The sequence below is a fragment of the Gigantopelta aegis genome, chromosome 4, assembly GCF_016097555.1.
Source record: "Gigantopelta aegis isolate Gae_Host chromosome 4, Gae_host_genome, whole genome shotgun sequence".
Taxonomy (NCBI): Eukaryota; Metazoa; Mollusca; class Gastropoda; order Neomphalida; family Peltospiridae; genus Gigantopelta; species Gigantopelta aegis.
The window spans coordinates 56,388,460-56,404,252 of record NC_054702.1 but is presented as its reverse complement, the minus strand read 5'-3'; the positions used below and the strand labels follow the sequence as shown (position 1 = coordinate 56,404,252).

General features: G+C 37.5%; 1 protein-coding gene across 3 annotated transcripts; it reads left to right on the top strand.

The window, feature by feature from the left end:
* The first annotated feature begins 11 nt into the window (after nucleotides 1–11).
* On the top strand, nucleotides 12–15,145 carry LOC121372130. Of its 3 annotated transcripts, none has more exons than XM_041498396.1 (7): nucleotides 12–61; nucleotides 7,324–7,701; nucleotides 8,362–8,748; nucleotides 9,159–9,221; nucleotides 12,714–12,797; nucleotides 13,302–13,392; nucleotides 14,294–15,145. In XM_041498396.1, exons 1-7 carry the CDS (start codon nucleotides 58–60, stop codon nucleotides 15,090–15,092), a joined length of 1,806 nt encoding a protein of 601 aa, XP_041354330.1. In that variant the 5' UTR covers nucleotides 12–57; the 3' UTR covers nucleotides 15,093–15,145. The 3 variants fall into 3 exon arrangements, with proteins under 3 accessions (XP_041354330.1, XP_041354329.1, XP_041354331.1); XM_041498395.1 differs by lacking the exon at nucleotides 12–61 and adding an exon at nucleotides 4,777–4,949; XM_041498397.1 differs by lacking the exons at nucleotides 12–61; nucleotides 12,714–12,797 and adding an exon at nucleotides 4,777–4,949.
* The last annotated feature ends 648 nt before the right edge of the window (nucleotides 15,146–15,793 follow it).

Below are 15,793 nucleotides of genomic sequence, written 5' to 3'. Positions count from 1 at the left end.
GATACAGGGTTCGCAGCCCGGTACCTGCTCCGACCCAGAGCGAGTTTTAATGACTCAATGGGTAGGTGTAAGACCACTACACCCTCTTCTCCCTCACTAACAACTAACCCACTGTTCTGGACAGATAGTCGAGGTGTGTGCCGAGGACAGCGTGCTTGAATCTTAATTGGATAATATAAAAACGGAAATAAATTGAATTGGAATGTTATGCTCGGCTGTCCAGGAACTGCTAGATTGATTCGTTTTTGCAAACCTCTAAATAACCTTTCATTAAGATTTTAAAATATTTCCTTTTGTTATTAATTTAAAAAAAAAAATGAAATAATAATAATAAATAGTAATAATTAATTAATTAATTAATTGTAATATTAATTTGTCAGCCTAATTGCTGTTATAGTAATAAAATATGAACATCATTGTATTTAAAGTTATTGTATCAACTTAGGCTAATAATTAGAGGTGGGAAGATTCGTGATGTAATTAATGAATAGTATGGGGTCTTCCCTAGTTAGAGACCGGCCTCGGTGGCGTCGTGGCAGGCCATCGGTCTATAGGCTGGTAGGTACTGGGTTCGGATCCCAGTCGAGGCATGGGATTTTTAATCCAATTACCGACTCCAAACCCTGAGTGAGTGCTCCGCAAGGCTCAATGGGTAGGTGTAAACCACTTACACAGACTAGTGATCCATAACTGGTTCAACAAAGGCCATGGTTTGTGCTATCCTGCCTGTGGGAAGCGCAAATAAAAGATCCCTTGCTGCTAATCGGAAGAGTAGCCCATGTAGTGGCGACAGCGGGTTTCCTCTCAAAATCTGTGTGGTCCTTAACCATATGTCTGACGCCATATAACCGTAAATAAAATGTGTTGAGTGCGTCGTTAAATAAAACACTTCTTTCTTTCTCTAATTAGATTAAAACAGGGGGAGGGTACTTTTTCATATTTTCTGGGAATCTGCCCATCTTACACCCGCCAGGTACGTCGTAGACTGACTATTTCTGTCTCTATAAGGCTTTTTTTGCTTCTTTTTTTTTTTAAATAGCTTTAGGATAAAGCCATTGGACATAAAATATAAATAGGGCCTACAAAATGGACATATAATAAGGAAAAATAAATATGATATATTAAACACAGCTTTACTTGAGCATGAAAAACTAGGGTATCCCACTTCCCCACTAATTTCTTCTATGTTTTGGGTACTTTTATTTGTAAGGGACAGTGAATTCTAAAGTAGCCTACATGTATGCTAAGTATTTCGCTACAGGGCAAATGTATGATATGGCGCGTTGTATAGTTGTAATAAAATATGGTCGGGTAAAAATAGTTATAAACTATTTAACCTGTATTGCTATAGAGAATGGGTATAACGGTATTACGAAATGTACACGTGAATGGTTCTCGTTTGGACCCTGTTTAATAATTCTAATGAAACTTTCAAGAGTTTGTAAGTCAAATCGTAGCCTATTAGTTTTACTGCTAAAATATGGTACGTAAACCAAGACGGGAAATTGGAGCTAGTTTTGACAGTAATTCATAAGATGACATTATAACGACTTTGTTTCCACGAATAAACTTTTGAAAAAAATATATTTGATTAACTCGAGTACTAGTACTTTTTAAAAATATTTTTGATAACGCCACAAACATGTAGGCTAACACGGAGACAAAAACATTTAAAATTGAGACATCACGATATAAATGAAGTTGAGATGAATGGTGAAACCACGGTATCCCCCACCCCTTCCCCCAGTACATGGAACCACTGACCATTGTCGGATCACCATCCCCAATGCAGGAGACACACCCAGTGGCGGATCCTGAAAATCCATTTATGGGGGGTGGGGGGGGGGGGGGGGCCAGTGCCATGAAGCCGAATGCCAGGGAAACTTTGAGGAAGGTTTGGAGGGAGATGAAAATTAATATATAATAAAATTATAACTCGCCTCTGACACCTATAATCGCACGCCTCCCTGTCGTGCCTAGCCGTGAACTCAATTTGGGGGTGGATTCAGTACTGGTATTAGTAAATTGTATTTACGTGCCTACGTCCTTTCAAGGCTCAGGCACGCCAGTACTGGAATTAAATAATATCCCATGACTAAAGGTACTACTTGGCAGGCTTGCTCAAATCTGTGATCCGGGCTGGCCATGCCTGAATCTTAAGGGTACCTCAGACTCTCCTTCTCGAAGCTTTGAACATTTTTTAGGACGGTAGGAACTAAAACGATCGCGAATGTTCGCCCTCCTAACATACTGCGGGACTATTTCCAGCATCTTATCCCTGGCCAAAATGACAAGCAGCGAAACAACAAGTGCTAAAAAAATTAACAATGGTCTCAATCTGAAACCCTCTTCGATCATGAGGCCATGACTGAATGATACTCCTGTATCCCTTCATCCCCCGGCCGTGAGTTTTCATACCATGAAGCACCATAATAATGTGTTTACTTGAAAAATAAAGGTGTGACTGTATTTAAATAGAACAGATCACCAGGGATTGGATATGTTTCTGTTATATAGGTTCTGACGTAAATGTATGAATATACGTAGAAATTACGTCAGTGGAAGATTAAAGGGACATTCCCGACTTTGCTGCAATTTTAAAGATGTTATCGACTAACAGAGACTTTTTAACGATTGTAATTACATATCAAGTATATTTTTCTGCATAAAATATTAGTGGCTGTATATTAAACGTATTTCTGATCGTTCTGATATTTGTACTAGGTAAAATTTCATTTTATTTCCTAAAATATATGTTTTCGTACGTACGAAATTATTTGAAGACAAAATTCAGTTTGGGCTTCTTACAAATATTAAGACGACCAGAAAACATTGAATATACAGACAATGATATTCTAAACAAGAAAATATATTTAATATGTAAGTTTAATCGTAAAAATATTTTATTAGTTGGAAACATCTTACAATGCAGCGAACTCTGGAATGGCCCTTTAAAATAGCACTGTCCTTTTTCTTTCAGTCTAGGTTAAAGCAGAAACGTATATACACATTTTGTACGTCCCTTTGAATTAAGAGGCTGGGTCTGACGTGGGCGTGCCTGAACCTTAATTGGATAGGGGCACAATAATATTTTCCCCGTCCAAGTTAAAGCAGAAAGCTACAATTTGAGCTACACACCAATAAAAACAACAGTTTGCGTTATACTGAAAATACACACGTATATGTACAGTGATAGAAGTATTCGATTTATGTTAAATATAGTGGTCCATATCGCTATGAATTTTTTGTTTTCATTATTTAATTACTTAACACAAGCTGTCGTGTCAATGTTGAGACATTTAAAAATTATGGCAACTGAAAGTTGAACATATCTGTTCTCTATACCGGAGGCAGTTGATGTGAGCAAAACCGTTAGCCGTCTATTTAAGGCCAGCGTACACGGTGCAAATAAGGCATTACACCAGACAACATATCAGCTAGTGATTCGTCATTTCTTAAACCGGCATCTGAATGTTACTAAGTCTACCTTACACGTTTTTGAAGACTTTAAATGATTCATTTCAGTGTTATAATCTCAATGAATTAACAACAAGCCGATGGCATTTTTAATATTTGCTCGGAATCGGCATGCATGGATGAACTGTCGCACAGAAGCCAAGATATGGTGATGCAAAATGCTGGAGCAGAAGGAATATTTAAATGGAAACTTAAATTAGCGTTGTTTGTGAAATAATGTTTCAGGTTTCTCATAAGGCGTTGTGTAACGGCCTGAGCGAAATAAAGTTATATTCTGTTTAGTTCTGTCTTCTTTAATATCTGGGGCCTATTTCATTAAACATCGTAAGTTTACGTCTGTTATACCGGCCGTGCGTTTACACGTGTTTAACGTCTATTTCACGCAGAAAATTGCATCATTATGGAAGATGGAGCATTTTAAAGACAAAAGAAAATGAAATATATGTATTTCTAACTATATTTGTTGTACTATAATAGTAATAAGAATTGTGGCTTAGTCGTAGATTTACGTTTACTTGCAAAACTAGACTTACGATGTTTTGTGAAATTGGGCCCTGCAAAGATTAAGTTATAAAACTGATGAAACCTTTCGTTATTTGCTTCCTCTGGTTTTCTCAGGTAGTTAAGATGTCTCTTGTTGTGCTTTTACGATACAAAATATATAATCAATAAATAAAAACAGAAATCGACAGTTCTGACCGAAGTCATTTTCAGTTGGGGAGGGACGTAGCTCAGTGGTAAAGTGTTCGCTTGATGCACGGTCGGTATAGGATCGATCCCCGTCGGTGGGCCCATTTGTGTTATTTCTCTTGCAGTGCATCATGACTGGCATATCAGTCATGTGATACCCTGTCTGTGGGATGGTGTATGTTTAGTATCCCTTGCAGCTAATGAAAAATGTAGCGGTTTCTTTTTCTCTTAGACTATGTGTCAGAATTAACAAACGTTTCATATCCAACAGCCGATGTCAATTTGCTCTAGAGGTCTCGTTAAACAAACAAACAAAAAATTAAAAAATTTTTTTTTAATTTTCAGTTTTTGTTATTCTCATTCACAATGTACATATGCGACTCTTGCCGGTGTGTGAATAATTTCCAGCGTCAAGTAACGGTCTCTTGTGCAGCTCAAGGCGTAAATCTGTCGTCGTAAGCATCCGTGTGTTAAAAATGACGAATGCTTCCTGTGTGTAGAACTGACTCGATACTTAAGGTGATTGATTATTAATTAAATAGGTCAGTGATTTTGTGTGCGCCTTGTTCAACAGACAGGTGAAATTAATCAACAACAAATGAGCGACGTGGTAGAGGGCGATCCTCCCAATTAACGGTCATCGAAAGACGCTTGTGACTTTACAAATGACTTGCATATTGATTACCTTCCGTTTTTAATGCCATTTTTGATTCTCGGACTATAGGGATGTACCGAAAACATGTTTATTGGATTATATTGTTTGATTTTGTTGTTGTTACCAGGTTTGTTGTTATATAATTGTTTATTTTTTAAAATGTTTATATTTTAAGATAGCTAAATAATAATAATAATAATAATAATAACAACAACAACAAGAATAATAATAACAAGAATAATAATAATAATATTATTATTATTCATTCATCATTTTTAGTTTTAAATGTTATTGTCCACAGCAATGTGAACACAATTTTTTTTTTTTTTTTTATTATCAAATGTTGTTATGATCATTTTATGATCACCGACGATCATAATGGTCATTATTATGATTATTATTCATAGTATGATATTACGATTATTATTATTACGATGGTTATCAATTATTATGATCACCGACCATCATAATCATCATTACTATGTTTATCATTATCATTATCATTATTATTATTATTATCATCATCATCATCATTATCATCATCATCATCATCATCACCATAAGCATTAGTATCATAAGTATTAACATCTAATTATCATGTGTGGCAGTAATTTATTTTATTATAATATTTCTAATAAATCATGACGTTTTCAGAGTCCATTTGATTACAGGATGCATTTATTTATTATTATTATTAATTGCGTGCGACATTTACTGGAAAAAAAACCCCGTCTTTACTTTTAAATATTTAATGGTACACCTGCAACATACATCAAATGAAAGCTGAATGTGTTCGTGTCAAAACAATTCAAATGTGAGGCTCCCACCTACCTCTTTTATTTAAGGTGTCAACTGGTCCATCTGGGATGGCTTTTTTATCAGTAATGTATCCTTTGAAAAAAGTGCAAAGAAAAAGCGACTGGCTAATCTAGGAGCTTTGAAAGAGGGATAGATACTCAGTTTTAAGATATAATATTAATGAAATACCGTTTTATCTTTTCATTTTGTTTAAATTATGACATTCACATACATTATTCAAATTATTTTAAATTTCTTTGGTAAAATGCGGTGTACTATGGACTTGTCGTGTTATGCGACTATTTTCATTTCATTTCAACTTATTTTCGTGCTTATATCCAATTAAGGTTCAATCACGCTGTCCTGGGCACACATTTCAGCTATCTGGGCTGCCTGTCCATGCGATTATTAAACAAAATACGGATACAAGTATAACGCTAACAACCACATACCCATTGCCACTTACCCCACGTGGTAATACCCTTATAGCTAGATAGTTATGAAAATTCAAATACTAAATTAACGACTAAAGCCACAGAAATAACCACTAAAGCCACAGAAACACCTAACACATACACCTTTCTCTCATGGAGAGGCAATCCAGTTAAGTGGATTCAAGCGCGTGTGCAGGAAATTATGCAAAAGGGAATCTAGATTGGCAAGCAAAATTGTAGTAGGATCGAGTCATGATTCCACGGATAATATTTTTTAAAAGAGGAAATTTTGGTTTGAGCAGTGAGGATATTTTAATCCCCGAACATTCCTCGTTTCCCACGCCTGGGATTGCTTTTCCAGGACAGCGTCCTTGAACCTTTGTTGGAGTTCATATTCGTTATTGTACTTTTTGGAAGTACATTATAGGTTCGCCATCACTATTGTGTTTAAATAGCTGAGCATACATCATTAGCCTATATAACAAATAAACCGAAGAAGAAAACTATATGTTAATATAATAGTAAAATCGGTTCTAATACCAACAAAATAAATAAAAGGGGCACTCTTTTTATGAAACTAAATTCTAAATGGAACTTAAACCTGACTGGCTGTAATAGATGTGCAATCCCTGTTCTCGGGCGTAGCCAGAGAGGAAAAAACGTCGAGGAAAACCCAGACCTGTAAAATAAATATCAGAGTCATTGGAAAAATAAAATAAATCTGGAGAAATTCCAGATGAGGTAAGCGCCTCGTCTGCCTCATGCTGGCTACGCCATTGCTGTAGAAGAATAAAACATGTTAACGGCTTTGGGAATGAAACTCAAAAAAGAATATTACGGTAATTAAAACGTTGCACTGTATTATCTAAAATGTTCACTATTTGATGGATAAAAAACCAATCAATGATATTTCGTTGTGCTTCAGTTTTACTACTTTGTCCCAATAAGTCTTGGTATAATAAATAACATCAACATACCAATAATTACATTCGTTGCACTGTAATTAGTACGTATCCACAGCTTTGAAATATAACGAAGTAACTTTGTCGGAAAAAAAGTCAGAATTAGAATTCTCGGTAGCCATTTTAAAAAATGTCCGCCATATATCCAAGATGGCCGAAGAAAAAATGGAAACATCGATTTTTGTGTTCCTTGTATTCTAATATACTAACAAAAAACCGGTATGTTTCCAAAAATCTATATAACATTTTTATAAAACTTTAATTTCGGACACAACAGCATATACTAATATATTTTGTTTCTTTAAAGATTCTGAAGGTGTCATTGTGGAGAAGCAGAAATCGGTCTGCAATGACCACTGCTCCGTTCTGCAGCTGCACTGCCCTCGTTTTCACCGAATCGCCATCAGAGAGGCTCTGTATGGGGTCCACTCCTTAAACTCCGCCTGTCCCGTCAACATGGATTGTTCAGACGCCAAGAGGGACATATGCTGTGAAATGGTCGGGGGTATGGACTGTCTCTTCCCCTACCCTCTGGACCACCTGAACAGCTTCCACACGAACTGCTCGGGCAAAGTGATGTGTTCCGTGGAGATGGACCACAAACAAGCGGCGTCGTCGGCGTGTTCCACGGCAGACCACAGAAACGTGTCTAGCTACTCCCTCGTCGACTATGTCTGCGTTAATGGTATTTACACACACGTGCATGTGAGCGCGCACATACACACACGTGCACACACATACATACACATACACGAACGCATACTAAGAAAGCGAGACAGAAAACTATACATTTACGCATACATGCACACACGCACGTGGCTCGTAAAAATATATTTTACATATATTTAGATGAGGGGAGAGGTACTGTTTTTAGTTTATATTTAACTTGTAAATGTTTGGGAGTTGACATTTCATTTCAGTTTTTATCATATTTGCGAATTTACTGAATGATGTTCCATATTTATGTTCAGTGTTTCACTTGACCATTTTCAAGCAATGTTAATTTAAAAAATTCTAAATGAGTAGATTAATATGATGAATTCAAATAAGGATTTGGTAATGGTTACATATGACCAACCTTTTCATATCCTTCATTTTAAAATCTTGGACATAAAATATCTCAAAATATTTGAATGACTAATATTTATGATTATGACCTGTATGCTGTAATTCATCAGAGAGATAAAAACAACAAACAAAAACAACAAAAGCAATCAAAGAAAGAAAGAAAAAAAAAGAAAGAAAAAAAGACAAATCTATAGAAAATTTATGATGCCAAAGCAAATCCTGTTATCTTCAACCTACTGCATGTACATTTTCTAATCTAAATTAAATTTACTTTAAGCTACGTTTACGGCAGAGATATGCAGCGAAACGGAAATCTCCGTCATAGGAAGAACGCTGTTTGCTATATATAATCCACACGACTATTCTTCTCCGTTGACCGACACTTCGTGCACGTGCACTGCACGTTCCCACCAATGGAGGACGGCAACGAACTACATCTCGTCCTTCGCCGTGGACCTGCGTCTGACGGCGGAGTCCGGCTGCTCGGACACTGAACTGTTCATGGCCTCGGGAGGCGAGTCCCAAGACGTCACCTGTGAAACAAGCAAGGGCGATTCTTGGTTCCTGTATCCGTTCGTTTCCATTCTGAACTCTACAGGGGACTCCATGGCAAGGTTGACAATCGGGAAAAATAATCCGGATTTTGTCTGGATAGGATTTGAAGGTATGCTATAGAGTTGTTAATGTTAGATGATCCTACGATTATATTGTTCAAATAAAATTTATGATGATGCTATTTAATAATGTCAAGGTATGTTGTAAAAATACATACATGTACTGAATGTAGGCATCTATAAATTATTGGGACTGTACTTAATACATCTGAATGTAGTCATTATAAATGGGGCCTGTACTCATTTTGAAGGTATGATGGATGAGTTTGAAGTTAGTTATACCCTAAAAGCATAAATATGACAGTATTTATACTCAGCCGTAAAGGGCAATTTTTTTTTTATATATATAACCAAACAATACATGATGTCCTGTCATGTCATTATATGCTAGAACTAAAATAAAGCACATTGCAAAATTTAAGCTAGTTTTTTTGTCTAAAAGTAAATGCTTTCATTGCAGGTAGTTTTGACGAAGATATTGTTTTGACCTGCAAGAGAGATAAACCACACAAGGAAGATCCTAGTAAGTGGATACATATTTTAACTTTGGTTTGTATCAAAGCAAACAAAGTATATTTTATCATATATAGTTATACTACAGTTACTTTCACACAAAAGTGGAGGGGTTGGGGGGGGAGGGGGGGCGGGCAGAGGAACCTTCTCAGTTTGGTAACGGTAAATATTATGACTGGATAAAAATGATAAAATATTCTGATATCAGATATTATTTATTCTGCAACGTTTTGATTTGTCGAATGATAGGTCACTTAACATTGATGCTGCTGAAATATCTTAAAGGTACATTCCTGAGTTTGCTGCATTGTAAGATGTTTCTGACTAATAAAATATTTCTACGATTAAATTTATATATTAAATATATTTTCTTGTTTAGAATATCAGTGTCTTTATAGTCAATGTTTTTCTGGTCATCTTAATATTTGTAAGAAGCCTAAACTGGATTTTGTCTTGAAATAATTTCGTACGTACGAAAAACATATATTTTAGGAAATAAAATGAAATGTAACCTAGTTCAAATATTAGAACCATCAGAAAAACGTTTAATATATAGCCACTAATTTTTTTGCAGAAAAATATATTTGATATGTAATTACAATCGTTAAAAAGTTTCTTTTTCTCAATAACATCTTAAAAATAGCAGCAAACTCAGGAATGTCCCTTTAATGAAAGGGTAGCGGAAAATAATTTAAGATCCAATTTCAGAGAATTCAACTATCAGAAAACCAACACAGAAAGATGTTTGTAGATGTTGTTTTGAATGCAATCAAAGAAGTGGGACATTAATTAAGTATCACAGAAAGTTGTGTAAATGTGTTGTTTGGAATCTAATTTAAGAGGTTCTGAGAGAAAAAAAGCAACTGCAAATATAATTGAATTGATGGATGATGGAGTTCCGACTCGCTCATAGACTCAACAAGTTATGGTTCTATTCCAGTTTGAAGGTCTCTAACACCACCTAACTTGATGTCCAGGGGCCTATAATATAGTTATATAGTTTGTTTTGTTTAACGATATCACTAGGGCACACTGATTTATTAATCATCGGCTATTGGATGTCAAACATTTAGTAATTTTGACATATAATCTTAGAGAGAAAACCCGCTACATTTTCCAAGTAGCAGCAAGGGATATTTCGTCGCGTGAGAGCCAGAAGGTGTTTTAGTCATTTGCTTAAATAGTTGTAGTTACGACAATTATTCATGATTAAATTAAATGCGTCATTTACGACCAACAGTATATCAAATAAATTTAAATATTTATTCTGAAAGAACCATCACTTCTAAAACATTTCAGTTTTGCAAATCACATATTTATTTTTAAAAAGGAGAAAGCTTGTAAATAGAAACTATTTAGAAGCAAACATTCGAAAAGGAATACAAGTAGAAGTACGTATTAATAAAATCACCGCTTAAACAAAATATTACGTGAAAAAGGTTATTTTACTTTTGTTAATAATAATACGATAAATAAAATCACCAATTGAACAAAATAATAATGTGTGAAAAAACTACTCTGACTCGTGAAATCCTTGTTTTCTTTGACCCACCCCTGATTTTGTGTGACCTTATCTGGTGCAGGGTTTCTGCCAGAGGGTAAACTGGGTATGGTGCCATACCCAAATAGTTTTGCAGAATTCTTTTTTAAGTTACCTTTTTGACAAAATTATTTACTCTTATCATTTCTGTATGATTTTCTTAATCCTAACCCTAAACTTAACCCATTTTCTTTCTGAGGGAGGACATCCCATATCTCTGTTGTCTGTGGTTGCATTCAATTCCATAGAGCCATACCCACAATTTTCTATCTAGAAGAAACACTGTGGTGGAAGTGCACCATGTTCGTTGTTTGATGATGGTGCATCAGAATCAGACGACTTGTCCATACAAAACCTCTTTTTCTAGGCAAGTATTCGTTCCTGATGAGTCATCAGAAAAGCTGATGTCGTTTTGTGTGCAGTGTTCTTTCCGTATTCTTTGCGTCATGGGAGTCCTTTTGCAGATAGTTTAACGTGTCCATAGTCCATATACCATTAGGGTTTCGAACACGCCTATCTGGCCTCCGATAGGATCGGGGGTCTGACCCAGGACAGGGATATTTTATTGCAAATATTTGTTAACTGTAAAGTTAATCAAAGTTCATAGATCTTGCTATCGTTTATGTTGAGGCCACATTAACTTTATTCGCCTTTTAACCTTACGTCTGATTACGCTGTCTTTTGTTACTGGACTTTGTCCTGGATAACTTACGATGACGTTTGTATGTGCAATATTGTTAATCCATGATGCCTACATTAGGGCAATCCTGTAGATCTTCAAAGGCAGCTGAAAGGCGGAACTTGATCACCGTAACATATAATTAAATGCATGTACATCCAAAATCAGTGTGATTATGCTTGTACGTCGGTCGTATATGCCACATACATTATTATGAATTAAAATTGTATCTATAGATACAAATTACATATTGGAAACTTTGCTTCAATTAAAAACATTTCAAAATAGATATTTGTTTTTCAAGAAAATTCACCAAAACATGCTTATTATAATTATGGTGCACATAAAATAGCGAACCATACAAACATTAATGTTACTGCAATTCCTATTTATATATACAGACACCATTCGTGTTTGTTGCCAAATGGTTCGTTGCATGCAGTACCAAATGTTTTTCTTAAATAGACCTGCAACTCACAACCACAAAAGTCGTATTGTTTTTAGGATTCAAGCACATAAAAATATTGACATAATGTATGCCCTATTGTACTTCGCATTTGTAATTTCTATCACAAACCGATAACAAAGAATACATATGTGTCGTATTTGGCACATACGACCTATGTCAGACATAAATATATAACGAACGGTATCTAAAAAGGGTGTATTTACCACACACGACCAGTTGTGTTCACATAATGGACAGCAAGCAAATCGGAGGAAAGTCGTATGTGTCACTTAAGTCTATTTTCGTGCAAATTGGTATCTGTGATTCACTTACGACCATTTAAATCCTTCTGTATAAGCGATGCAATTAGGGACACAGCTACGATATTTTGTGACAATATATAATCGGGGATGGCGATTCCGAATATGCAAAAAAAGACGTTTTAGGTCGTATCTGCCACTTACGACCTTTTAGCTCTCACGCGACGATTTTATGTACACCATCCTGTAGACAGGTTAGCTCATAGACTGGCTGGAACGAGAAATAGCCCACTGGGTCCATCGACGGGGATCACTCCCAGAGCGACCGCGCATCAAGCAAGCGGTTTGCCACTGGGCTAGGTCCTACCCCGTCCAGGTGCCGACATTTGCAAGTCTTTTTTTTTTTGCCTTGCACTATGAGATCGTAAAGTTCCGACAGTTTGGTGAATTAGGCGGTCTCATGTTAAATAGCCCGCTAGACCCCATAGCTAGTTCGTTTATTCTTTTATTTACTGTTCAATATGGACAAAATATATTGAACACTGCATTGTAATTCTGATTTCATATGATTTTAGATGGCCCTACTCACAGTCATGGTAAATCGCCAAATAACACCATAAACAGAGTACACCAACGATTTACTCCTCAAAAACCTTCAGGTAGGACTTGCTGATGCATTCAAATATAAGCATTAGGTTTCGGGATAATGGTGGTGGTGGTGGTGGTGGTGGTTGTGGTGGTGGTATTAGTAGTATTAGTTCTAATGGTAATAGTAGTAGTTATAGGTGGCAGATTCGGCAGCAACAGCAGGAACAGCAACAGTAAAAGCAACAAGATCTATAGTAGCAGCAGCAGCAGCAGTAGTAGAAGTAGTAGTAGTAGTAGTAGTAGTAGTAGTAGTAGTGGTATTAGCAGTAATAACAGTAGCAGTTGCAGCAGTAGAAGTGGTGGTGGTGGCGGTGATGTAACTGTAGTAGTCCTGGTAATAATATTAGTACGGAGTAGTGGTATTGTTAGTAATACCACCAGCAGTAGTATCAGTAGAAATAAGAAGCCAATCATAGTTATATGTATACGTTTTATGGTAATTGGTTTGCTGTGATACAGTAGTGCATTTGATACCACAGACAAATTAACTGATGGCAATGTTTTATATTTTGTAGATAAAACATCACCTGCTTGGATAGCAATAGGAACTGTTTTGGGCCTGGTCGTTATGGCAGTCTTTGCACTGATTATCCTATGGCTGATTAGGTAAGCATGGAAAATGGTTGGGGGGGGGGGGGGGGGGGGGGGGGGGGGGGGGGGGGGGGGGGGGGGGGGGGGGGTGGGGGGGTGGGGGGGGGGGGGGGGGGGGGGGGGGTGGGGTAGGGGGGGGGGGTGGGGGGGGGGGGGGGGGGGGGGGGGGGGGGGGGGGGGGGGGGGGGGGGGGGGGGGGGGGGGGGGGGGGGGGGGGGGGGGGGGGGGGGGGGGGGGTCCAGTCAAAATTATCAATGTACCTTATTGTATCAATACCAACAAAAAGGAAAATTTACATTTAATAATAATTATAATTACAATTTGAAGAAATAGTAGAAGAAGAAAAAAGTAGACGGAGGAGGAGAATAATTGCAATGCATACACTGTGATTTTTATATTCTGCAGAATAATAACCTATGTTTTCAGAGATAACATTACGTCTCTTGCTAGTGGTGCTAAATACCTTTACATTGGGTGTTATAAAATATAATAATATGTACTCTGCAATCAATAAATTATTTATTATCTAAGTAAATTGTAATTTCTGCACTTATGTATAGGATATTAAACGAGCTTCCATTTCGTATCATGTTTATGTCCCAAGTGAAATACTTTTTAGTCATCACGAGCTTTAGCGAGTGACGATGAACATTATTTCAGGAGGGACATAAACGTGATACGAAGTGGTAGCGAGTTTAATATCCTATTTATTACCCATAATCGATCTTAATTTATATCACTCAACTCGTTGGTTGACGTTCCTGTTTAAGGTACCTGTTGAAGTGCGTCAATCGATGACGTTACGAAGTGTTACGTCCCACTTGGCGTTCTAGTGGGACGTATCAGTTTGATATGTACCAAGATATTTGTAACCATATGGGTAATAATACAAACTATTAATTAATTAACATTTCAGACGGAAATCTAAGAAAGAGGAGAAGCCTCCCACTGTGGACAGCCAGAACCAGACCCACATATACGCAGATTGTGACGAGCAGTTGACCAACCAGACTGGTCTATCGTTGGAGCCTTTGGTCCTGGACGCCACGTATTCCACCGTCGAAGAGATGGCCTCCATGGGCAACGCATACGCCGTTCCGTGGGAGTACAAGAAAGCCACGTTCGACAGACAAGGCGGCGTCCAGTGCAATGGGGCATCAGCAAGAGATGTGGATTCGTCACGCGTGGACAGCGACGGGTTCGAGGACGTGTATTTCACCCCGGAGCCGGAGCGAAGGAGCAAGTACCTGCAGGACACGTCGCCCGAGACAGAAGATGCAGAAGAAGACCTAGAAGACAAGTATGTGTCCGTGGAGGACATCAAGCGGAACAAAAGAGCCAAGAAGAAAGTGCTCCTTAGAGAAAAACCAGACGACTACGATAAACTGGAATACAATAAAAAGAGCCCCGATGAGCCACCTCCTGGTTATTCCAAGCTGGGATTCTTTACCAACAGAGGTTACGACTCCACCAGTGACTATTCTAATCCCGACTCTGGCAATACTGCTGACACGAGAATCTCCAAGGACTGTGATAGGTTACATGTTAATAAGCCGTCTGTTGGTCATCCACAAGGGAATACGACTTCTACCGATCCCAAATCTAATAACCGCGATACCGAAGACACGGAATTGTATGCCAACTCAAAACGTGACAGTGCTTGTTATGCAAATACTACCAATGAATGTAACTCGCCATACGAATTGGCGAAATAGTTTGACACTAATGTATAAGAATGGTGTGATTAAATGTTTCGTTTTTGTTGTTATATTTGACGTTTTCATTTTTAGGATTTTATTTAAAGGTCAGGTGTATATGTTATTCAGTATCTGGTTTAATTATCTTTATCAAACATAGGTCACAGACCTCACAGGTTTTACGTTTTATTTTTAACGTTAAAAAGTATATCAAATCACAATGACAGTGTCACTATAATATTAGCTTATCCAAATTTGTATATATATTTTTTTTACAAGACTGAGTCCAGGGATTATTTATACAAAGCAACCGGTGATATGATTATCAGAATACGAATCTTTGACCAGAGCTCATCTAGAGTTCGTTTGTACTCACTGCATTAAATAACTTGTAATGCACTGTGTAGCATACCCTGGCCCTCATTATGTCGAGGGGCGGGACGTATCCCAGTGGTACAGCACTCGCTCGATACGCGGTCGGTTTGGATCGATCCCCGTCGGTGGGCCCATTGGGCTATTTCTCGTTCCAGCCAGTGCACCACGACTGGTATACCAAAGGCCGTGGTATATACTACCCTGTCTGTGGGATGGTGCATATACAAAAAGAAATCTCTTGCTGCTAATCGAAAAGAGTAGCCCATGAAGTGGCGACAACGGGTTTCCTCTCATTATCTGTGTGGTCGTTAACCATATATTTGACGTCATATAACCGTAAATAA